The sequence below is a fragment of the Sphaeramia orbicularis genome, chromosome 8 (genome assembly GCF_902148855.1).
Source record: "Sphaeramia orbicularis chromosome 8, fSphaOr1.1, whole genome shotgun sequence".
Classification (NCBI taxonomy): Eukaryota; Metazoa; Chordata; class Actinopteri; order Kurtiformes; family Apogonidae; genus Sphaeramia; species Sphaeramia orbicularis.
In genome coordinates this window covers 10,613,174-10,640,406 of record NC_043964.1, presented here as the reverse complement: position 1 = coordinate 10,640,406, position 27,233 = coordinate 10,613,174, and the positions used below count along the sequence as shown (strand labels likewise).

The following is a 27,233-nucleotide window of genomic DNA, read 5'->3' as shown; positions in this document are numbered from 1 at the left end:
AAATCAGAATTCCGAGATTAAAATCAGAATTCAGCCTTTTTTTCTCATAATAATAATAATAATAATAATAATAATAATAATAATAATAATAATAATAATAATACATATATTAGACTTTAATTATTTTTTTTCCAGTGGCCTGAATCCTTTTTCGTATGAGTTACAATTCCAAAACAATAAAAAAAAAAAAAAAACCTGTCAGTTAATGGTAGCAGCTAGCACGATGCTAAAATACATTGAAAATCCCATGTATATGCTAAAAAAATGAATGATATTTTATCGTGATTAACTGAAGTTAATCCACAGCAATGTTGTGATTAATCTGATTAAAAATTTTAATCATTTGACAGCACTAGTTATTTTATCAGAAAAAGAGAAAACTGAAGAAAAAGTGACTTTTTCAAGAAAGATATCAACAATTGAATGTAAAAACAAGTGTGTCCATCCACTGTCATTGCTTTTACTGGTGAATCAATGTTGTAGAAGATGACGGTGTTTCCACGGTAACTACGGAGCCTCTGAACGTCCAAATGGGTCATATCTGATGACCATGAAAAGATGACAAACTGTATTTTACATGAATTATTTACATGGATTGACAGAATTATTAGATCTACATGTATTAAACAGTTCATATCAGTAGATGGTTTTAGTCGGTGGTAGATGTTTGGGTCTTCATGGGTTCAGATCTTTATGGTTCATGTATATTCGACTCTAACAGTGTGTTGCTGTCTCCCTCTAGTGGAGTTCAACTGTAATCATCTACACACAGATGCAGCTTTTCCTTCACTCTTGTTTGGTTTATGTGTCTTGTCGGAGTAGATCCATAGTTTTGTGTCGATGCCAAATACTTGCAACTTTTTCTTTTGTTTATTTCCTTCCCAGAAATCTCCTTCTGGTTTATTTCAGTTTTTTTTTTTTTTTTTTTAACCCTGTGATTTGATTCATAGTGTTCTGCTGAAATTATGTCTGTGCATGATGCCAAGTTTCCAGTATTTTGATAAACATGTCCTGCAGCTGTAGCCAGGTGGTGCCAGGAGCTTTATTTTCAATGTCTGACTGTTAAAGAGCCAGAGGATGTTCAAGGAGATTTAATCTGGGATATTTACTCATATATTTGCGTGGAGTTAAAGTCAGTTTGCCTCTAAATCTGGCACGAATGAAACTAACTTCAGTTTTTCTCTGTGTATTTCAGAATAAATGAAATTTAAGATGTATCTCCCAAAAGGTTTGGATGTGGAGATTATTTGATAATTTTTTTTCATTTTTGTCCATTTTGTTTGTGATATTTTTGGATTTTTTTGTTGGTTCATTTCTCTTTGATTTCCTTCAGTTTTATTCTGTTTGTTGCTTTTTGCTCATTTTTCTTCAGTTTGTCGTGATTTTGTTGATTGTTATGTTCATTTTTCTTCACTTTATTGCATATTTGGTTCATTTTTGTTTATTTAATTCTTGTTTATCATTTTCTCAATTATATGGGATATTCCGTTCATGTTTATTTTATTTTGTTGTTTTAGTTCATTATCTTTTTATTTGGAAAAACTTGTCTCTGGAGGCAGTCTGGTTGAGTTTATTTGAATTATTCAAGCAAAAATCAGGTTATTTTTAATTTGCACAACAAATTATTCAAGGAAAAGCAAAAAGTATTGTTTAAAATACTGATGATTCTTCAATAAAAGTTATTATTGCACCACTGTTATTATGGTTGTTGGGGTGAGGGGGGCCTGGAGATTTTCTTGCATCCAAAAGGGGAAACGAAAGAAAAGGACTTATCTTACCTTATCCTATCTGACCTTTTCTTTTCTTTTCTTTTTTTTTTTCTTTTCTACCATTAGCTTACCTTTTCTTATCTTATCTTATCTTACCTTACCTTATCTAATCTTATCTTATTTTGTCTTATCTTACCTTTTCTTAGCTTAGCTTAGCTTACCTTGTCTTGCCTTGACTTATCTCATCTTATTCTTACCTTACCTTATCTTAGCTTACTTGTCTTGTCTTAACTTCTCTTATCTTAGCTACCTTTCTTATCTTAGCTCAGCTTAGCTGACCTTGTCTTTATCTTATCTTACCTTACCTTATCTTACCTTGTCTTATCTTATCTTACCTTATCTTATCTTACCTTGTCTTGTCTTAACTTATCTTATCTTTTCTTATCTTAGCTTAGTTCAGCTTAGCTTACCTTGTCTTGTCTTATCTTATCTTAGTTTATTTTATCTTATCTTATCTTACCTTGTCTTAACTTATCTTATCTTACCTTTTCTTATTTTAGCTTAGTTCAGCTTAGCTTACCTTGTGTTGTCGTAACTTATCTTATCTTACCTTTTCTTATCTTAGCTTCGTTCAGCTCAGCTTACCTTGTGTTGTCTTATCTTATCTTAGCTTACCTTGTCTTGTCTTATCTTATCTTAGTTTATTTTATCTTATCTTATCTTACCTTGTCTTAACTTATCTTATCTTACCTTTTCTTATCTTATCTTAGTTCAGCTTAGCTTACCTTGTGTTGTCTTATCTTATCTTAGCTTACCTTGTCTTGTCTTATCTTATCTTAGTTTACCTTATCTTATCTTAGTTTACCTCATCTTATCTTATCTTATCTTATCTTATCTTATCTTATCTTATCTTATCTTATCTTATCTTATCTTACCTTATCTTATCATGCAGATTTAAATACTTAATCAGCTCATAAATCCTTAAATGTGCTGCACAGAAGCCACTGTCATCCAGTTTCCATAATGTCTGGATCCTGCTAAAGGTTTGTGTATCACAGCTCCCCCCAGTTGGTTGTAGTTACATCATTACAAGTACATGTAACTAAGTTGAAAAACATGTTCTATTACTATATTTAATTGCAATTTGGCGTAACCACCATAATGTTTTAAGATGACATGGTTTGAGAATATGTCATTTAATATTTATTTTGTCATTTATGATGAGTGCAACTTGAGATATGGAGGTTTAAAATTGTCAATGTGGTGTAAAAAACTACTCCTATGCAACATTCAGTACAGTCTACATTAGAAGTATTTATTTCAAAAGGTTTATTAGTAGAATACTGACAAAAATGCAAACTTGGGTTTGTACAAAGCCAAATTAATCACAGGGCATGGCACACTTGCACAACATACAAAGGCTTTACATTTCAGTAATTGTAGATAAAAAAAAAAAAAAGCACCATTCTTTCAAAAAAAATAGAGTAGGAATGCAAAAATAATATTTGGCATATCAAGTATTATGAGAAATCAGAAAAACTTCATGGGTTTTTTGTTATTTTTTTTAATCTCAAAATGATTTTTTCTCCAATTCCTTCAAGAGAAACACAGATATTCTAACTAAAGGCACATTATATAAAGCATTTGACCAGCGCAAAAAAAAAAAAAAAAAAAAAAGACAAAACAGTTTTTAGAAAGCTTGATAATCTGGCATTTGAAGCGACATTTCTTGGCACAGCTGCATGATTGTGAGAGACAAACTCTATCACATAAAGGAGCATGACAATGTTAACTCGACAACACTATGTACAAAAATGAATGTAAAAATTGTATAAATATGTCTAAAACCACAGACACTATGTACATCTTTGTACTGTATCAAGGCAGGATTTCTCTGTTTTTTTTTTTGTGTCACACGTGATGTGATTTGTGGAAGTAGGTTATCAGCACGCAACGCAAGTCATACGTCACAAACAGATTTTACAGATGAACAGGAAACGTGAGCAGGTGACTTCAGCTGCTTTCACTGAGAAAGACGCGACATTTAAGTAGAGATGGAAAAAACAAAAAAAAAAAAAACCAAAAACAAGTGGTGCCAGGCCAAACAAACCCCGCCCTAGCACGTATTGTAGCATATTTTGGTATCGATCCACTCTTTCATCCATATTCATATTTGTTAAAATATAAAAATGATATATGTGCCAAGTTTGAAGTAAACTAAAAAAAAAAATTGATGTTTTATAGTGATTTGAAATTCCGCCATTATAGCCTCAAAATTTAACAAAATTCAAAAACAAGATATCACTTGATATTTTGCAGACTGATGTCTAAAATGTCATTCTCTATACCTCTGCAATGTTTAAGTAAATTGAGTTAAACTACCATTTTTTGTAGGATTTGAAATTTCACCCATATAATAGTAAATAGGGGGAAAAAAAGGATTTAAAAATTTGACAAAAAAATTCAAAAACAAGCTGTCACTTGGATATTTTGCAGACTGATGCCTAAAATTAATCTTCATATCTCTGCAATGTTTTGAGAAAACTCATTTAAAATTGACATTTTTATAGCGATTTGAAATTTCGCCCATTATAAGTAAATGGGGAAGAAAAGGATTTAAAAATTTAGCACTAAAATTCTAAAACAAGCTTTCACTTAGATATTTTGCAGACTGGTGTCTAAAATCAATCTTCAAATCTCTGCAAAGTTTTAAGAAAACTGAATCAAAATTGACAATTTTATAGCAATTTGAAAATTCGGTCATTATAAGTAAATGGGAAAAGAAAAATATTTTAAAAATTTAACAAAAAATTTCAAAAACAAGCTGTCACTTTGATATTTTACAGACTGATGTCTAAAATTAATCTCTATATCTCTGCAATATTTTATGAAATTTAGTTAAAATGGACATTTTTGTAGTGTAGTGATTTGAAATTTTGCCCATAAGTTAAATGGGAAAGAAAAATATATAAAAAATTTAACAAAAAATTTCGAAAACAAGCTATCACTTTGATATTTTGCAGAGTGATGTGAAGATGCTTCTCTATATCTCTGCAACACTTTAAGTAAATTGAGATTAAATTGACAACTTTATAGCAATTTGAAATTTTTGCCCATTATAAGTAAATGGGAAAAGAAAAATATATTTAAAAAAAATTAACAAAGAATTTCAAAAACAAGCTGTCACTTAGATATTTTGCAGACTGCTGTCTAAAATTAATCTCTATATTGCTCCAACATTTTCAGAAAATTGAGCTAAAATTGACATTTTTCTAGCAATTTGAAATTTCACCCTTTATAAGTAAATGGGAAAAGAAAGATTACAAAAATTCATAAAAAAATTTGAACTTTGACCTACTTTTCCCAAAATGTAATGACATCTATTCTGGGTCACTGGTGATCTATAAACCCAATTTGGTATGAATTGAACCAATCGTTTTGCTGCGAAAGTGTTAAAACTGAACCAAAAACAACAGCCCTTGCCTCCTGCTTCGGGGGGCGGGGCTAAAATCCCATCATTGATAAGCGTTTCCTGTTTGTGTTAAAAAGTGTTGGCGACCTATCCACTTGAGTTGCTTTCGTTGGTGTCAGTCTCTGGTCTGTGGGCAGTAGGCACAGTGCGATGTTGTTGTACGGGGTCTTCAAATGGCCCCTCCTCTTTTCCCCCGCTTCCACCACTTTCATTCTTTCTTCCTCAGGACGATATAAATGAGGCCGCTGATGAGAGAGCGGGAACGCCACCCAGGCCAGCACGTAGGCATAACCGAAGGCTTTATCGGCATCGTCTGGACTCATCACAGTGTAGATGATGGCCGCGCACATCACGAACAGACCTGCGAAAAAAGAGGAAAAGGGAATCTGGAATGTGAGGGAATGTACTGCAGAAAAAAAGGGTCTAAAAACAAGATAAAAACACTAAATATGACGGAAAATGGACTAAAACAAGTGAAATATCTGTCCATGCTGCAGTTAATTCACCTTAAATCTCGAAATAAGCGTGTCTACAGATGTATGAACACTTAAAAGAAGAAATTAACTCTGAAAACAAGATAAATTATCCAATCCAACTTTATTTGTGGACCAAAGTGCTGTCCAGAAGAATAAGTAAAACCAAAAGAAAAGAATAAAATACAAGAATAGATTAAAAAGACATAGAAATACAAAAAAAAGAAAGCAGTGCTGTCCAGAAGAATAAATAAACCAAAAGAAATAAAATACAAGAATAGATTAAAAAGACATAGAAATACAAAAAAAGAAAGCAGTGCTGTCCAGAAGAATAAGTAAAACGAAAAGAAAAGAAAAAATACAAGAATAGATTAAAAGACATAGAAATACAAAAAATAGATTAAAAAGACATAGAAATACAAAAAAAAAAGCAGTGCTGTCCAGAAGAATAAGTAAAACGAAAAGAAAAGATAAAATACAAGAATAGATTAAAAAGACATAGAAATACAAAAAATTAGATTAAAAGACATAGAATACAAAAAATAGATTAAAAAGACATAGAAATATAAAAATACATTAAAAGACATAGAAATACAAAAAAGAAAGCAGTGCTGTCCAGAAGAATAAATAAAACCAAAAGAAAGAATAAAATACAAGAATAGATTAAAAAGACATAGAAATACAAAAAATAGATTAAAAGACATAGAAATACAAAAAAAGAAAGCAGTGCTGTCCAGAAGAATAATAAAACCAAAGAAAAGAATAAACTACAAGAATAGATTAAAAGACATAGAAATACAAAAAATAGATTAAAAAGACATAGAAATACAAAAAAAGAAAGCAGTGCTGTCCAGAAGAATAAGTAAAACCATAAGAAAAGAATAAAATACAAGAATAGGTTAAAAGACACAGAAACACAAAAAAAAAGAAAGACAATACTGCTGTACACAGGGGCGGACCTACTAGGGGGGCATAGGGCGGCAAATGCCACCTTAAAACAAAGCCTTGCCGCCCCAGCTGGCAACTCAGAAGTCAAGAAATAGTTCTAACTAGAAGCACTCGGAGAGCGCAGACCTCCGCCAAGGCAGATCAGTGCCCCCCCCCCCCCCACACAACACACACACCAAAATTTAATAATTTGTTCTTTGTGCCAGGATCAACATTTCCTGAAATTTTCATCCAAATCCGTCCATAACTTTTTGAGTTGTCTTGCACACAAACAGACAAACCAACACCGACAATAACATAACCTCCTTGGCGGAGATAACAAATCGGACATTTTCCGGTACAAAGCTCTGACGTCTGAGTTCACTGAATGCAGCACGAGGTAACGACAGCTACCCAGAGTGCTTTGTTTGAAACCGAGTGGCGCGAAGTTGAGGAGGGAGCTGCAAGAACAGAAGGCAGCAGTATGAAAGAAAAGGTTAAAAACTAATTTAATACATCATATTTCTTCTTAACCTGTTTAACCCTGCCCATATTTTCAGGGGAAAAAACGCCTAAAAAGACATACCCAAAGTAAATGAAGAATGACTTCACAATAATAAGGTTCCTATGGATGTTCTTGGTGTCTATGGACATTTACAGACCTCACAGAATCTATTCCCATCGTCTAAAATATTGTACTCTATTACTATGTCTGAGTAAACTGTAACAAACTAAAAGAGAAATTCGAATTTTTTATCCTCGCCTGTTTTTTCTTCGGCTGGATTGACGATGATATGCATAACTTAATTGTTCGTGTCGGAGATTTTTAATAGCGTATATTTCACCCCACGAAGATTAAAAATCATGTTTGAACATTAAAGTTTGCACTAAAATACACTTTTGATGTACTTTTATTAACATTAGGGTCTAAACTTTGAGCAAAAGTTGAAAAAAAAACATCCATTGTCCTGATTTATTATATTTTTATAGTAGATGAATATTAACCCTTTCATGCACAATGGTCACTCCAGTGGACAGTTCTTCTCCAGCTGTTCTCTTGTATGTTCATGGATTTTGTTGTTTGTTTTAGTTCCATATCAACCAATACACTGGACACTTATGCATCATCCCATACACTGACATTGAAAACATTACGGTAACTTTGCTGTTCTTGATAAACCCGATCTAACATGTTCAAATGTAAGTCAGTTCCTCGTTATTGTTACTGGGCTGTAATTAACAACAAAAGTTCTTTTTTTTGTGTGTGTGTGTGTGTTTTTTTTTTGGCATATTATGTCCATGAAGTGTGTAATAACTAGTATTAGAGTACACTACAAACAAAAAGTTAAGGATATTTCTTTTTTTTGTTTTTTTTTTGTGTCTTTTTTTTTTTTTTTGTCATTTTGCCATTTGTAAATAAAACTGTCTGGTGATTAAAAAAAAATGTGTTTCAATTCAATTCACACACAAAAAAATAAAAAGCATTGTGCAAGAATCCCAACTGAAAAAAACAGCCCAAAAATTAAAATATCCACAACTTTTTGTTTGTAGTGTATGTTAAAATGTGACGAAACATCATATTAGCAGCATTTAATGTTTTTATTGCATAGTTTTCACACAGTATATCGGTAAATACATGTTTCTGTGCTTCAAAAATTCAACATATGGTGTCCAGCTTGGTGAACATTTTTGCAACTCCATGAAAAATAGGTTCATAAAAAAAAAAAAAAAAAAGAAAAAAAAGAGAGGAATCAACAAAAAAATCTTGATTATGTTCTCATAATTCATGCATAAAGGGTTATATAATTTGTTAGGCCTGCTGGGCGGGCCGATAGGGATAAAAGGATTAATAACCTGGAACCAGGAACAAAACTCCATTATTCCAGCTTCATATACCGACCATAGTGTTGTAAAAACATCAGTCCTATTCAGTCACCGTCTGCTTACCTTTATCTTTTGCCCATTTCTCTAATTCTTTTCCTAAATTGGACACCTGACAGACCCACAGGTGAACTGCCCCACCCCCCCCCCCCCCCCCCCCCTTCTCCTACTCACACCTTCCTGTGCACGCATCGCATGGCACCACCAGCAAGCAGGGGCACCTGCACAAAAGGGGGGGGGGGGGGCTATTGTGCCAAGTCCTTGGCACACCGTGATAGATGGACTCAATGTTTTTTTTAAGAGCTCGTGGTGCGGGGCCCCTCATGAAATACCACCTTGGGCGATTTCCCACTTGGCCCATATGAGAACCCCCCCCCCCCCCCCGCCCCCATACCTATGAATATTCAGCGGTGGTGGGACGGGCAGTTTGGCGACAGGCTTCTGTCAGCCTGCCCCCCCCGAGGGCAGCTGTGGATACAAACATAGTTTACCTCCACCAGAGTATGAATGTGAGAGTGAATGAATAATGGATCAATAACACTGGTCAACAACAAATTTATTGTTGAAGTTTTTTGAGCTGATTTAGGATAATTTTGGTGTGGTGAATCCAAAACTCACATTCATTTTGCTCAATCAGGTCAACTTTCTGAACTACGCTACATATTGGCTTTTTAACATTTTTGCTTACATTTATGGGCATTTTCACATCATATGATACAAAATTCTTTCATATTTCTGGCAATAAACAAGTTCTGAAGATTTTACTTTTGCCAATTTATGATTAATGTTTTTTTTAATATTACAGGTGAATGAAATGGCTTCGACTAAAAAATCTTCCAAAAATAAGCCTGACGTATTCTGCTACATCTGCGGTGAATACCACCATTGTACCTAACAGGAATCAAGTCACAAGTTTCATAAAGTGTGCTTACCAATCTATTTTTGGTATTAATATTATATTTTGTGAGAAGATCAATTTTTCAAAATCAAATTAGCAAAAAAACCTGACCTGATTGAGAAAAACAGATGTCATTTTTGGATTTAGCGGTGCAAAATGGTCCGAATTCAGTTGAAAAAACCCAGACAACTTGCAAAAAAACATTTTTTTTGGAACCCAGTGTTATGTAAAGTGCTTCAGGTACCTTGAAAAGCACCAGCGAAGTCTAACCCATTATTATTATTATTATTATTATTATTATTATTATTATTATTATTATTAATATTATTATTATTAAGCAGAAAAGGAAAAATGGTGCATAAGGCGAGAAAAGCTGTTATACCTTTTATGTTATGTTATTTGTATATTTGGATAACCCTAACCCTGTACTAACCCTGTGTATTTGGTATTTGGACTGAACATGAGCTAACGCTAGAGCAGCTACTTATTATGCATAACATTTGTGGATAAATAACATTAGAGCAATACCTTGAAATACCATGAAAAGATGAATAACTGTATTTTACACCAATTATTGACATGTATTGATAGGATTAGTGGATCACCAGGTTTTAAACAGTTACATCAGTAGATGGTTTAGGTCGATGATGGATGTTTGGGTCTTTATGGGTTCAGTTGTAAAAGTGTTTGTGACCCAACATGATCAAAATAGCATTGTTATTTTTTTTTGGAATGCTTTTATCTCCTGTAGTGAGTTCACTTATTCCCAATACAACCTGTCCTGCATGAGTTTGACTGACCAGGAAAATGTAAGATGTTGGTTTTCCAGAGGTTACTTTGGACTTTTTCTGCATTTGTTCAATAAAAATAGGAGCCATTGGCCTGATATATTATGTACACACTGCATGTCCACACTGGGAAACATGTTTTAAGTTATATATATATATATATATATATATATATATATATATATATATATATATATATATATATATATATATATATATATATATATACAGTCTGTGAATGGAAAGCACCTGAGTGGAAGTTACATTCTTCTGTCTGTCTGTTTCTTAAACTAATTCAGTTCAGACTTCTGTCATATGTTGACCCCGCTCAAAATTTGACTGCCCCCCTCTTGCCACCCCATTAATATTTTTCTAGATCTGCCCCTGGTTGTACAGAAGAATAAACAAAACCAAAATAAAAGAATAAAATACAAGAATAAATTAAAAGACATAGAAATAGAAAAAAAGAATACAAAAAGAAAACAGTGCTGTACAGAAGAATAAATAAAACCTAATTAAAAAAAATAAAATCCAAGAATAGATATAAAAAAAAAAATAGAAATACAAAAAAAAGAAAACAGTGTTGTACAGAAAAATAAATAAACCCAAATAAAAGAATAAAATATAAGAATAGATTAAAAAAACGTAAAAATACAAAAAAAAAAGAAATAGTGCTGTAAAGAAGAATAAATAAAATCAAAATAAAAGAATAAATACAAGAATAGATTAAACACAAATAAAAAAAAAAAACAATACAAAAAAGAAAACAGCGCTGTACAGAATAATAACAAAACCTGAATAAAAGAATAAAATACAAGAATAGATTAAAAGACATAAAAATACAAAAAAAAGAAAACAGTGCTGCACAGAAGAAAAAACAAAACCAAAATAAAATAATAAAATAAAAGAATAGATTAAAACACAAATACAAAAAAAAAACAAACAAACAAAGAAAACAGTGCTGTACAGAATAATAATAAAACCTGAATAAAAGAATAAAATACAAGAATAGATTAAAAGACATAGAAATAAAAAAAATACAAAGAAGAAAATAGTGCTGTACAGAAGAATAAATAAAACCTAATTAAAAAAAATAAAATACAAGAATAGATAAACAAAAAAAAATAGAAATACAAAAACAGAAAACAGTGTTGTACAGAAAAATAAATAAAACCTAAATAAAAGAATTAAGAAACTTATTAAGTTAACTTATTAAATTAAGAAATCTAAGACTTCTAAATCTACATTGTGTTTTTTTCATCTATGGAACAACTACATCATTTGCAGTGTGATGATGTCACGGCTCCACCCACATCTGCTCATGGGCGTGACCCGTCTGCGTGTGATGAGGTCATACTCACTCGCCAAGATCTGGAAGATGGCGGTGAAAAAGAAGCGTCCACCCTTGACCAGATTGAAGAGCTGATACAGGAACGCCACGAGGGAGAAGAAGCAGAAGAGCACGGCCAGGATCATGAGGGCCTGGACCGCCTGGATCCAGTCTGAGGTGGACCCAAAAACAAGGACAGCACAGGTGTCAAACATGAGGCCCAGGGACCAGGACCGGCCCACCAAAGGGTCCAGTCTGAGAGGTGGACGGAACATGAAGGACAGCGTTAGTCTGGACACATTAGTCTGGACACGTGTGGGACAGTGTTAGTCTGGACACATGTGGGACACGTTAGTCTGGACACATGTGGGACACGTTAGTCTGGACACATGTGGGACAGCGTTAGTGTGGACACGTGAGGGACAGTGTTAGTCTGGACACATGTGGGACACGTTAGTCTGGACACATGTGGGACAGCGTTAGTCTGGACACATGTGGGACACGTTTGGACACATGTGGGACAGCGTTAGTGTGGACACGTGGGACAGTGTTAGTCTGGACACATGTGGGACAGTTAGTCTGGACACATGTGGGACAGCGTTAGTCTGGACACATGTGGGACACGTTAGTCTGGACACATGTGGGACAGTGTTAATCTGGACACATGTGGGACAGTTTAGTCTGGACACGTGGGACAGCATTAGTGTGGACACGTGTGGGACAGCGTTAGTCTGGACACGTGTGGGACAGTGTTAGTGGACACATGTGGGACAGCGTTAGTGTGGACACATGTGGGACAGTGTTAGTGTGGACATGTGGGACAGTTTGTGGACACATGTGGGACAGCGTTAGTGTGGACACATGTGGGACAGTGTTAGTGTGGACACATGTGGGACAGTGTTAGTGTGGACACATGTGGGACAGCGTTAGTCTGGACACATGTGGGACAGTGGTTAGTGTGGACACATGTGGGACAGTGTTAGTGTGGACACATGTGGGACAGTGTTAGTCTGGACACGTGTGGGACAGTGTTAGTCTGGGCACGTGTGGGACAGTGTTAGTCTGGACACGTGTGGGACAGCGTTAGTCTGGACACATGTGGGACCGCTAGTCTGGACACATGTGGGACAGCGTTAGTCCGGACACATGTGGGACAGCGTTAGTGTGGACACGTGTGGGACAGTGTTAGTCTGGACACATCTGGGACACGTTAGTGTGGACACATGTGGGACAGCGTTAGTCTGGACACATGTGGGACAGTGTTAATCTGGACACATGTGGGACAGCGTTAGTCTGGACACGTGGGACAGCATTAGTGTGGACACGTGTGGGACAGCGTTAGTCTGGACACGTGTGGGACAGTGTTAGTGTGGACACATGTGGGACAGCGTTAGTGTGGACACATGTGGGACAGTGTTAGTCCTGGACACATGTGGGACAGCGTTAGTGTGGACACATGTGGGACAGTGTTAGTGTGGACACATGTGGGACAGCGTTAGTCTGGACACATGTGGGACAGTGTTAGTGTGGACACATGTGGGACAGCGTTAGTGTGGACACATGTGGGACAGCGTTAGTCTGGACACATGTGGGACAGTGTTAGTGTGGACACATGTGGGACAGTGTTAGTGTGGACACATGTGGGACAGTGTTAGTCTGGACACATGTGGGACAGCGTTAGTGTGGACACATGTGGGACAGTGTTAGTCTGGACACATGTGGGACAGCGTTAGTGTGGACACATGTGGGACAGTGTTAGTGTGGACACATGTGGGACAGCGTTAGTCTGGACACATGTGGGACAGTGTTAGTGTGGACACATGTGGGACAGTGTTAGTGTGGACACATGTGGGACAGCGTTAGTGTGGACACGTGTGGGACAGCGTTAGTCTGGACACATGTGGGACAGTGTTAGTGTGGACACGTGTGGGACAGCGTTAGTCTGGACACGTGTGGGACAGTGTTAGTGTGGACACATGTGGGACAGCGTTAGTGTGGACACATGTGGGACAGTGTTAGTGTGGACACATGTGGGACAGTGTTAGTGTGGACACATGTGGGACAGCGTTAGTGTAACACATGTGGGACAGTGTTAGTGTGGACACATGTGGGACAGTGTTAGTGTGGACACATGTGGGACAGTGTTAGTGTGGACACATGTGGGACAGTGTTAGTGTGGACACATGTGGGACAGTGTTAGTCTGGACACGTGTGGGACAGTGTTAGTCTGGACACGTGTGGGACAGCGTTAGTCTGGACACATGTGGGACACGCTAGTCTGGACACATGTGGGACAGCGTTAGTCTGGACACATGTGGGACAGCGTTAGTGTGGACACGTGTGGGACAGTGTTAGTCTGGACACATCTGGGACACGTTAGTGTGGACACATGTGGGACAGCGTTAGTCTGGACACATGTGGGACAGTGTTAATCTGGACACATGTGGGACAGCGTTAGTCTGGACACGTGGGACAGCGTTAGTGTGGACACGTGTGGGACAGTGTTAGTCTGGACACGTGTGGGACAGTGTTAGTCTGGACACATGTGGGACAGCGTTAGTGTGGACACATGTGGGACAGTGTTAGTCTGGACACATGTGGGACAGCGTTAGTGTGGACACATGTGGGACAGTGTTAGTCTGGACACATGTGGGACAGCGTTAGTGTGGACACATGTGGGACAGTGTTAGTGTGGACACATGTGGGACAGCGTTAGTCTGGACACATGTGGGACAGTGTTAGTGTGGACACATGTGGGACAGTGTTAGTGTGGACACATGTGGGACAGCGTTAGTCTGGACACATGTGGGACAGTGTTAGTGTGGACACATGTGGGACAGTGTTAGTGTGGACACATGTGGGACAGCGTTAGTGTGGACACATGTGGGACAGCGTTAGTCTGGACACATGTGGGACAGCGTTAGTGTGGACACATGTGGGACAGCGTTAGTCTGGACACATGTGGGACAGTGTTAGTGTGGACACATGTGGGACAGCCCCAGCATGCGTGTGGGTTTGGGCTCACCTTCGTTGCTGGCTGGTCTGCAGTGGTATCCTCCATTATTTGTCAGACAGCTGTACCACAGATCTGTGGTGGAGCCTCCAGTTACAGACCACGCCTGGTGAAAGAAAAAAAAACAAAACAACAACAACACACACATGAGGACGCAACAGACACAACAACAATGTGAGGCATGCGCTCACATTACTGCACCTGTCCCACCTGCAGGTACATTTACGTTTACATTTCCTGTACATTTGGACAGATGCACATCTTCTATGTTTTTCTGCTGTAGTGTATATTTACATCCACATCCTATTGTTTTGTAATTTTTTCTTTTTTAGTGTATGTACATGTGTATATTTACTTCCTTTTCAAATAGATTTACACATATGCTTGTATTTTTATGTTTTTGCTTTTTTATTGTATGTAGCCTATATATTGTATATCTATTTCCATTTCCTATAGACTTGTACATATGCTTGTATTTTTTTCTTTTTAGTGTATATATAGTGTATACTTACTTCCAGTTCCAATAGTTTTGTATTTTTTTGGTGCTTTTTTTAGTGTATGTATATAGTTTATATTTACTTCCATTTCCTATAGATTTGTACGTATGCTTATATTCTTTCCTGCTTTTTTAGTGTATATATAGTGGATACTTACTACTGTTTCCTATAGATTTGTATGTTTCTTTTTTAGTGTATGTATATGGTGTATATTTATGTCCATTTCCTATAGATTTGTACATATGCTTGTATTTTTTTTTTCTTTTTTAGTGTATGTATATAGTGTATATTTACATCAATTTCCTATAAATTTGCACTTTTTTTCTTTATTAGTGTATGTGTATAGTGTATATTTACATCCATTTCCTACAGATTTGTTTGTTTTTGCTTTTTTAGTGTATGTATATAGTGTATATTTACACCCATTTCCTATAAATTTGTATTTTGTTTCCTTATTAGTGTATGTATATAGTGTATATTTACATCCGTTTCCTATAGATTTGTATGTTTTTGCTTTTTTAGTGTATGTATACACTGTATATCTACTTGTTTCCCATAGATTTGTATATATCCTTGTTTTTGTTTTTTTGCTTTTTTAGTGTATGTATAGAGTTTATATTTATTTCCATTTCCTATAGATTTGTACATATGCTTGTATTTTTTTCTACTTTTTTATTAGTGTATATATAGTGTACACTTACTTCTATTTACTATTGGTTTGTATTTTTTTTATCTATCTATCTATCTATCTATCTATCTATCTATCTATCTATCTATCTATCTATCTATCTATCTATCTATCTATAAAAAAATATGCATGTAAAATTATGTATTTTCTTTCTCTCTCTCTCTCTCTCTCTCTCTCTCTCTATATATATATATATATATATATATATATATATATATATATAGTATATTTACATCAATTTCCTATAGTATTGTACATATGCTTGCATTTTTTTCTGCTTTTTAAGCATATATACATAGCGTATATTTACATCCATTTCCTATAGATTTGTATTTTTTCTTTATTAATGCATGTAGTGTATATTTACCTCCATTTCCCATAGAATTGTACATATGCTTGTATTTTTTTCTGCTTTATTAGTGTATTCTATTTTAATTATCTATTGCATTCATCTCTTCACACTTACTTTCCTTTCTTTTGTTTATTTTTTTTCTAGTGTTTTTGTATGTAACTGAGCTATCATGACCAGCTAATTCCCCTTGTGGATCAATAAAGTTTGTTTAAATCTAAAAAAAAAAAAAAAAAAAGCAGAAGTACTTACACTGACTGCTGTTGACACTATGAGCAGAATGAGGATGAGAAGGTGCAAGATAAGCACTCCAAGCAGGATGAGCAGCATTTTCAAGTAGATCTAGAAAAAACACAGAAGAGCAAAAATCAAAGTCAGGACCCTCCATCCTCATCCTGTCCTACCAGGTCCCTGGGTGCAGTTCTTCCAGACACCAGAGGGCGCTGTTTCCTCATTTCTGCACCAGCCGCAATGTTTACTTCAATGTGAAAGTATCCCCTTACATTCAAACGTAGAAAGAAGAAAAAAAATGGAGCTATAATTTCTTCCTGATGGACTTGAAATGTTCAGTGCAGATCTTAAAGTTGCAAAACTACATAGATTTTTAAGTTAATGACGCTTTAGATACATGAACAGATCCGGATGATTTAAGTCAAAGTTAAGGGAAATTTGCACAAGTTAAAAAAAAAAAAGGATCCCGGAAAGAATGGAAAAGGTTGAAGTAGGTCGATAAAGACCAGTAACAGTACTAATACTGAAAGCATGCGGCTGGAAAACAAACTGGAGACGTCTGGAGGAAAAACATTCCACCGTAGTGCGGCCATGCGCGCGCCCCAAATTTTTACCGTTCAGTCCTACCGTTAAAATAAAAGCATCCAGATAAACAAAAGCAAGTCAAAGTGGAGACATTCAGCCCGTAAATACATCCAAAAAGTCGAGTTACAGTCCAGTAGGAAAGTCCTGTTGGGTGAGCGAAAAAACAGGGAGTCACTCAGATCACTAAAATGGAAAAAAAAAAAAAAAAAAAAAAAGAAAAGTAGAAGAAGAAGAAAAAAGCTCCAAAATAACGAATCCAACTTACAACAGAGTCAAAGCAGGAGAAGTGTGTCCGCGGAGGAAAAAAAGAAGGAGTGCTGAGGAGAAGTGAAGAGTTAGGGAAAAGTATCCCAGAGCTTCTGCGTGTGTGGACTGTGTGTGTGGAGCTACTATTCCAGATGTGGACACACACACACACACACACACACACACACACACACACACACACACACACACACACACACACACACTGTCTCCGCCTGTGAACACCGCCCTTCAGGCTCTGCACGTCACCACAGGCTGATCCAACACCCAGCCCTTGTGTTTGTACCAGGGGAGTCTACCATCTGCAGGACTGCATGGACTGGAATCCAAACTGGAATCCAGTACAGATTACTCTTTACTGTAATGTAACCCATAATGACCCAGTGCTACTTTTGTGGCTGTTCCCAAATCAGTTTTTCTCTCTATTTAACCTTTAAGTGACTTATCACCATTTAATAGAATATTATTCTCTGTATTTTGCATTTTTTCCAGTGAAAATCAGGTATTTTCCTATATGTGATATATATATATATATATATATATATATATATATATATATATATAGTGTTCTTTTAAATCCATGTAAATTAGGTGAGTCCCTCAGCCTTTTTGGTAAATTATTCCAGAGTGTCAACAACCTGAATAAAACAGACCTTTGTGGTGAATTAGTTCTAGGCCAGTTAATGACGGAATCTATGAACACACCCAGTAGAATGTGAGTGCGTCTGGTTTACATATGTCATATTTTCAAACATTGAAATTGGTTTACCAATCAGAATTATTTTCTTTCAAAATACTAATAGGTTATATTGTAATTTATTTTCGAGCACAGGCCAAGACAATGTCCAGTGCATTTCTTTAACACTTGTAGAGTAAGGACATTTCAACACTAAGTGGGCAGTCTTGTTTTGGACTACATATATATATATATATATATATATATATATATATATATATATATATATATATATATATATACATATATATATATCTCACTTAAATAAATGTTGTTTGTTTACAGTGATTTGAAACTATAGACACCTTTGGCACAGGAACACATTTTGCCTAAGTTTTTTCAATCAAAAATGCTGAAGCGAGAGTTGGCACTACAAGGCAAAAAAAGTATATTTCAGGGAGTACTCCACAGTAAAAAGTTTGAGAACCACTGATGTAAATGATGACAGTGTTTCCACGGTAACTATGAAGCCTCTGAACATCCAAATGGGTCATATTTGATGGCCATGAAAAGACGACAAACTGTATTTTACACCAGCTGTTTACATGAATGAATGAATGAATGAGTTTATTTTGAACAAATGTGTCTAAAATTGAGAGAGGGAGAAAAAAAAAAAAAAAAAAAAAAAAAAAAAAATATATATATATATATATATATATATATATATATGTGTGTGTGTGTGTGTGTGTGTGTGTGTAAACAAAAAAAAAAATATAAGCACAATCAAATCATAATGTGAACAAATTTGAAAAAGGAGTGGGCAGAAGTATGCACTTTTTTTAAAAAACAAATTCCCATCCCTTTCTACTCACCATAGTTTATATATACATAAATATCCAAATACTACATAATTATCCTACATAAATGTCCATATCTATAACTATATATACTACATGCATACAGATATATAACACATACATATACTACATAAATATCTGTATCACTTCATAAATCCCATAAGTTTAGCAATTTTTATCCTTGGTCTTCCATATACCTATTTAGATGATCAAATTAAACCTGAGAAATTCAAGTAGCTAAATATATCATTAACTGAACATAAAAACAAACATATAAACCACTGTCATTCGCCAAATTACAGATTAATTCGATTTCCTGAACTAAAATGACTGACATCCTTTATAGTTCAAATCTTCAGTGTAATTTCTGCATTTTATAAAGTCATCCCATGGACCGGATTGGACAGTTTTGACCCCTGGACCGTATGTTGGACCCCCCCCCCCCGATCTAAAGCATTAAGTTTAAGGAAGTCCCACTGACCTCCACTGAATGCCTGAACTGAACCGTGCATGCTGGGATTGATAAAACACACATGCCCCTTCCATGTGTGTGTGTGTCCATGGGTGTGTGTGTGTGTTTGCAGCCCTCTAGAGGCCCTACGGTATGCCCAGAATGTGTGTATGTGTGAAGCAGACCTTGTATTTACTCCTGGGGTCTGCACTGAGAAAGCAGAGTTTGTCCAGGTCCGGAGGGAATGACCACGCTGCAATGTTTTGTTCAGGCTAAATTGATGGAACGCCTTGGATCTCCACATACACACACACACACACACACACACACACATAAAATTCAAGGATGAGTGACAAAGATTGCTTCCGCAGCCAGCCGTGGCTCTTCATCCCTCATTACAATGTGGTCTCGGGGCATTTCCTTACAAGTGACAAAGTCGTAAACCTACCCAGAATGCAAATGACAGCAGTGACAAAGGGAACACATGCGCACGCTGGGGTTTCAAAGCAGCTCAGCCCAAATGTGATTGTGATCAGCTGCTGCCGTCAGAGAAGGCAGCTCATGCCTCTATCAACCCCCCACACCCCCACCCCACCCCCTTCCTCCTTTATCCTTGCTGTTTTTGGCTCATCAGGTGGATTCCTGTGGTCTGTGTTGGTAAACATGTGGGGTAGAGGCTGAGGACCACTGAGAGAGAGAGAGAGAGAGAGAGAGAGAGAGAGAGGGAGAGCCCTTTGACGCTCAGCCGACCACTCAGCTGGACGTGGGCCTGTTTATGAAGATGTAATTGGTGCAGTGGGCAAAAGGGAGGTAGTGCCAACAGCAGAGAAAAGTCAAATGTGGAGCAGGTGTACAGACCTGAACCCATAAAGACCCAAAACAAACACCAGCAACTAAAGCATCTACTGATACAAACTGTTTAAGAACTTCTGATCCACTAATCCTATCGATATATATATAAACTAGAAGCACTCAGAGAGCGCAGACCTCCGCCAAGGCTGATCAGTGGCCCCCCCCGTGGGCCCCCCCACCCCCGATCACCACCAAAATGTAATCATTTCTTCCTTATCCCATTTCCAACAAACCCTGAAAATTTCATCCAAATCTGTCCGTAACGTTTTGAGTTATGTTGCACACTAACGGACAGACAAACAAACAAACAAACAAACAAACAAACAAACAAACAAACAAACAAACCCTGGCAAAAACATAACCTCCTTGGCGGAGGTAATAATTAGTGTAAAATACAGTTTGTCATCAGATATGACCCATATGGATGTTCAGAGGCTCTGTAGTTACCATGGAAACACCATCATCTTCTACAACATTGATTCACCAGTAAAACCCATGGAGTTGGAGTTGAATTGATATATTGCTGAAAAAGTCACTTTTTTTCTTCAGTTTGGTCCGTTTTTGATAAAATAATCCTCAGCTTTAACCCATAAAGTTCTGATATAAACGGTTTAATAACTTCTGAACCAGTAAACAAATCAAAACATGTAAATAATTGGTGTAAAATACAGTTTGTCATCAGATATGACCCATTTGGACGTTCAGAGGCTTTGTTGTTACCATGGAAACACCATCATCTTCTACAACATTGATTCAAAAGTAAAACCCATGGAGTTGGATCAATGACAGTGGATGAAGACAGTTGTTTTATGTTCAATTAATGATAGATTTTGCTGAAAAAGTCACTTTTTTTCTTCAGTTTGGTCCGTTTTTGATAAAATAATCCTCAACTTTAACCCATAAAGTCCTGATATAAATGGTTTAATAACTTCTGAACCAGTAAACAAATCCAAACATGTAAATAATTGGTGTAAAATACAGTTTGTCATCAGATATGACCCATTTGGACGTTCAGAGGCTTTGTAGTTACCGTGGAAACACCGTCATCTTCTACAGCATTGATTCAAAAGTAAAACCCATGGAGTTGGAGTTGAATTATTGATATATTTGCTGAAAAAGTCACTTTTTTTCTTCAGTTTGGTCCGTTTTTGATAAAATAATCCTCAACTTTAACCCATAAAGTCCTGATATAAATGGTTTAATAACTTCTGAACCAGTAAACAAATCCAAACATGTAAATAATTGGTGTAAAATACAGTTTGTCATCAGATATGACCCATTTGGACGATCAGAGGCTCTGTAGTTACCGTGGAAACACCGTCATCTTCTACAGCATTGATTCAAAAGTAAAACCCATGGAGTTGGATCAGTGACAGTGGATGAAGAAAGTTGTTTTATGTTCAATTAATGATAGATTTTGCTGAAAAAGTCACTTTTTTTCTTCAGTTTGGTCCGTTTTTGATAAAATAATCCTCAGCTTTAACCCATAAAGTTCTGATATAAACTGTTTAATAACTTCTGAACCAGTAAACAAATCAAAACATGTAAATAATTGGTGTAAAAATACAGTTTGTCATCAGATATGACCCATTTGGACGTTCAGAGGCTCTGTAGTTACCATGGAAACACCGTCATCTTCTACAACATTGATTCAAAAGTAAAACCCATGGAGTTGGATGTTTGATAAATGACAGTGGATGGAGATACTTGTTTTATGTTCAGTTATTGATAGATTTTGCTGAAAAAGTCACTTTTTTCTTCAGTTTTCTCCGTTTTTGATATAATAATCCTCAACTTTAACCCATAAAGAACAAAACAAACACCAGCAACTAAAGCATCTACTGATAGAAACTGTTTAAGACCTTCTGATCCACTAATCCTATCAATATATGTGTAAATAATTGGTGTAAAATACAGTTTGTCATCAGATATGACCCATTTGGACAATCAGAGGCTCTGTAGTTACCGTGGAAACACCGTCATCTTCTACAGCATTGATTCATCAGTAAAACCCATGGAGTTGGATCAATGACAGTGGATGAAGATACTTGTTTTATGTTCAATTAATGATAGATTTTGCTGAAAAAGTCACTTTTTTCTTCAGTTTTCTCTGTTTTTGATATAATAATACTCATCTTTAACCCATAAAGTTCTGATATAAACTGTTTAATAACTTCTGAACCAGTAACAAATCAATCCATGTAAATAATTGGTATAAAATACAGTTTGTCGTCTTTTCATGGTCGTCAGATATGACCCATTTGGACGTTCAGAGGCTCTGCAGTTACCATGGAAACACCATCATCTTCTACAACATTGATTCAGAAGTAAAACCCATGGAGTTGGATCAATGACAGTGGATGAAGACAGTTGTTTTATGTTCAATTAATGATAGATTTTGCTGAAAAAGTCACTTTTTTTCTTCAGTTTGGTCCGTTTTTGATAAAATAATCCTCAGCTTTAACCCATAAAGTTCTGATATAAACTGTTTAATAACTTCTGAACCAGTAAACAAATCAAAACATGTAAATAATTGGTGTAAAAATACAGTTTGTCATCAGATATGACCCATTTGGACGTTCAGAGGCTCTGTAGTTACCATGGAAACACCATCATCTTCTACAACATTGATTCAAAAGTAAAACCCATGGAGTTGGATGTTTGATAAATGACAGTGGATGGAGATACTTGTTTTATGTTCAGTTATTGATAGATTTTGCTGAAAAAGTCACTTTTTTCTTCAGTTTTCTCCGTTTTTGATATAATAATCCTCAACTTTAACCCATAAAGAACAAAACAAACACCAGCAACTAAAGCATCTACTGATAGAAACTGTTTAAGACCTTCTGATCCACTAATCCTATCAATATATGTGTAAATAATTGGTGTAAAATACAGTTTGTCATCAGATATGACCCATTTGGACGTTCAGAGGCTCTGTAGTTACCATGGAAACACCGTCATCTTCTACAGCATTGATTCATCAGTAAAACCCATGGAGTTGGATCAATGACAGTGGATGAAGACAGTTGTTTTATGTTCAATTAATGATAGATTTTGCTGAAAAAGTCACTTTTTTCTTCAGTTTTCTCCATTTTTGATATAATAATCCTCAACTTTAACCCATAAAGTTCTGATATAAACTGTTTAATAACTTCTGAACCAGTAACAAATCAAAACATGTAAATAATTGGTGTAAAATTCAGTTTGTCGTCTTTTCATGGTCATCAGATATGACCCATTTGGACCTTCAAAGGCTCTGTAGTTACCGTGGAAACACCATCATCTTCTACAACATTGATTCACCAGTAAAACCCATGGAGTTGGAGTTGAATTATTGATATATTGCTGAAAAAGTCACTTTTTTTCTTCAGTTTTCTCTGTTTTTGATAAAATAATCCTCAACTTTAACCCATAAAGTTCTGATATAAACTGTTTAATAACTTCTGAACCAGTAAACAAATCAAAACATGTAAATAATTGGTGTAAAAATACAGTTTGTCATCAGATATGACCCATTTGGACGTTCAGAGGCTCTGTAGTTACCATGGAAACACCATCATCTTCTACAGCATTGATTCATCAGTAAAACCCATGGAGTTGGATCAATGACAGTGGATGAAGATACTTGTTTTATGTTCAATTAATGATACATTTTGCAGCAAAAGTCACTTTTTTCTTCAGATTTCTCTGTTTTTGATATAATAATCCTCAACTTGTACCCATAAAGATCCAAACATCCACTGATCTAAACTGTTTAATAACTTCTGAACCAGTAAACAAATCAATGCATGTAAATAATTGGTGTAAAATACAGTTTGTCGTCTTTTCATGCTCATCAGATATGACACATTTGGACGTTCAGAGGCTCTGTAGTTACCATGGAAACACTGTCATCTTCTACAACATTGGTTCAAAAGTAAAACCCATCGAGAGTAATAAACGACAGAGGATGGAGACGCTTGTTTTATGTTTAGTTTTTGATACATTTGCTGAAAAAGTCCCTTTTTTCTTCACTTTTCTCCATTTTTGATATAATAACCCTCAACTTTAATCAATAAAGACCCAAACATCCACCGACAACCAAAAGCTTTCACTAGTATGAACTGTTGAATAACTTCTGAACCAGTAAACCAATCAATACATGTAAATAATGAGTGAAGAATTTTCAGGTTCATATTTGTTCATGTTATGTTCAAGTACGGTTCGTAGACGTAAACATTTTCATTACGGAATTTGACTTTTTTCACTCAAAAACAGAGAAAAAAAAAATGCTTTAAATATTCTACAATACACGCAAAAATACACTTAAATACGCTTAAATATTCTACAATACACGCAAAAATACACTTAATTATGCTCAAAAATCCTACAATACATGCAAAAATACACTTAAATATGCTTAAATATTCTACCATTCACGTAAAAATACACTTAATTATGCTCAAAAATCCTACAATATATGCAAAAATACACTTAAATATGCTTTAATATTCTACCATTCACGTAAAAATACACTTAATTATGCTCAAAAATCCTACAATACATGCAATAATACACTTAAATATGCTTAAATATTCTACAATACACGCAAAAATAGACTTAAATACGCTTAAATATTCTACCATTCAAGTAAAAATACACTTAATTATGCTCAAAAATCCTACAATACATGCAAAAATGCACTTAAATATGCTTAAATATTCTACCATTCACGTAAAAATACACTTAATTATGCTCAAAAATCCTACAATACACGCAAAAAAGCACTTAAATATGCTTAAATATTCTACCATTCAAGTAAAAATACACTTAATTATGCTCAAAAATCCTACAATACATGCAAAAATACACTTAAATATGCTTAAATATTCTACAATACATGCAAAAATACACTTAAATACGCTTAAATATTCTACCATTCATGTAAAAATACACTTAATTATGCTGAAAAATCCTACAATACACGCAAAAAAGCACTTAAATATGCTTAAATATTCTACCATTCACGTAAAAATACACTTAATTATGCTCAAAAATCCTACAATACATGCAAAAATGCACTTAAATATGCTTAAATATTCTACCATTCACGTAAAAATACACTTAATTATGCTCAAAAATCCTACAATACATGCAAAAATACACTTAAATATACTTAAATATTCTACAATACATGCAAAAATACACTTAAATACGCTTAAATATTCTACAATACATGCAAAAATACACTTAAATATGCTTAAATATTCTACCATTCACGTAAAAATACACTTAATTATGCTCAAAAATCCTACAATACATGCAAAAATGCACTTAAATACACTTAAATATTCTACCATTCACGTAAAAATACGCTTAATTATGCTCAAAAATCCTACAATACATGCAAAAATACACTTAAATATACTTAAATATTCTACAATACATGCAAAAATACACTTAAATACGTTTAAATATTCTACAATACATGCAAAAATACACTTAAATATGCTTAAATATTCTACAATACATGCAAAAATACACTTAAATATGCTTAAATATTCTACAATACATGCAAAAATACACTTAAATATGCTTAAATATTCTACAATACATGCACAAATACACTTAAATATGCTTAAATATTCTACAATACATGCAAAAATACACTTAAATACGCTTAAATATTCTATAATACACGCAAAAATACACTTAAAATTCTGTAATTAAAATGTTTACATCTACGAATTGTACTTGAACATAACATGAACAATTATGAACACCCTGAAAATTCTTCAGTAAAATAAGTGCAATGTTAACAATATTACGCCTTAGTTTATCATTTATACACATGAATCACAACTTACAGATCACAGTGGATCTACAAATACACTAAACATTAAATAACAGGGAGAATATTATTAAAATTTCACATACTTCTCTTAAGACATTTCAGGTTTTTCACATTTTTTTTTGTAAAAGGCTAGTCTGTGAATGTGAATGTTTTTGTGTCATTTTACTTTTTTTTTTTTTTACACTAAAACAAAGACACAAATTTACAGTTTTCATTATTTATAGTTTATTATGATAGAATTTTAGTGTTCTGATACACTTTAGATTGAACTGACCTAAAATGATTTGAACATCCTTGATTGTTAATATTTTCAGTGTAATTTTTGCATTTAACAAATTTATCCCATGGGCTGGATTTGGCCCCCGAGCCGCATGTTTGACACCTGTGTTTTACATGCATTTATAGGATTAGTGGATGAGCAGTTGAGCTCAATAGATGCTTTTAGTCACTAGCAAATGTTTGGGTCTTTATGGGTTAACACAGACTGTTTTAAGAGGGTTACAGTTAATTTATAGATCATGTAAAATGTTGTCTCTTAGCCCTTATCTTCTCTGATAATATGCGATAGCAACCTTAAAGTAAGACCAACTACATTGGTATAAATGCGAGGTCTTTGTACGCTGTTGCCCCTAGAGTTGGAATAATTTTGTTTTCAGACACATTCCTGTTTTTATTCCTGTTTATACACATGAGTAATCACCTCTAACCACATGCAATGACAACAAACTGACTCCCACATATACTTTATTTTTCAAGAATAAATCACACTGTCACAATCATTTCCCGAGATGAGGTAAAATATTTTATTCCAACTTTACGGGCAACAGTAAATACAGTGAAAACCACATATCTATAAATGTGTTGACTTCAATTATTTGTGATAAAATGAAGGGTGAAATATTCTTTTATGGGTTACAGACATAATCCTGCCTCTTAAATAAATGGAGCTGCGTAAAAAAAAACATTTCGGATCCACTGGAAAATCCACCCGAGTTGGAAAACGGCCTGTTTTTAGACCGTTTAAAGAGGAACATGAGTCTCACAGCACAGCAATGCTACAAAATGAAAGTACAGATACAGGATTTTTGAGGTCGACACCGATACTGATATTGGGGGCTAAAAAACGCAGATATCCGATATATTGGCCGATACCCAATATATTGACTGATATATGAAATAAGAACATTGATATGCACGATATAATAGTCTTATATTAGTGTGTGTGTGTGGGGGGGGCTTAACCCTTTCATGCATACTGGTCACTGTATATTCATGGATTTTGTTGTTCTTTTCGTTGATTTTTTTTTTTTTTTTTTGTACACATCTTTATTAAAGTTTTAAGACACTACATATCTTTTCTGACATGAATTGGTAACATTATGTAGATCTCTCCTGAGGATAAACCCCCAGAATCACAAGCCTTCCCCACAGTTTTCGCACAATTTATCAGTAAAAA

General features: G+C 35.0%; 1 protein-coding gene across 1 annotated transcript; it reads right to left on the bottom strand.

Moving 5' to 3' along the window:
- Nucleotides 1-5,072: 5,072 nt before the first annotated feature.
- Nucleotides 5,073-17,232, bottom strand: LOC115424426 (peripheral myelin protein 22-like). The gene is made up of 5 exons (XM_030141696.1): nt 17,107-17,232; nt 16,278-16,367; nt 14,504-14,597; nt 11,510-11,650; nt 5,073-5,542 (listed from the first exon to the last, which is right to left on the bottom strand). The coding sequence occupies exons 2-5, from the start codon at nt 16,353-16,355 to the stop codon at nt 5,214-5,216; spliced, it is 642 nt and encodes a 213-aa protein (XP_029997556.1). The 5' UTR covers nt 16,356-16,367; nt 17,107-17,232; the 3' UTR covers nt 5,073-5,213.
- Nucleotides 17,233-27,233: the final 10,001 nt, after the last annotated feature.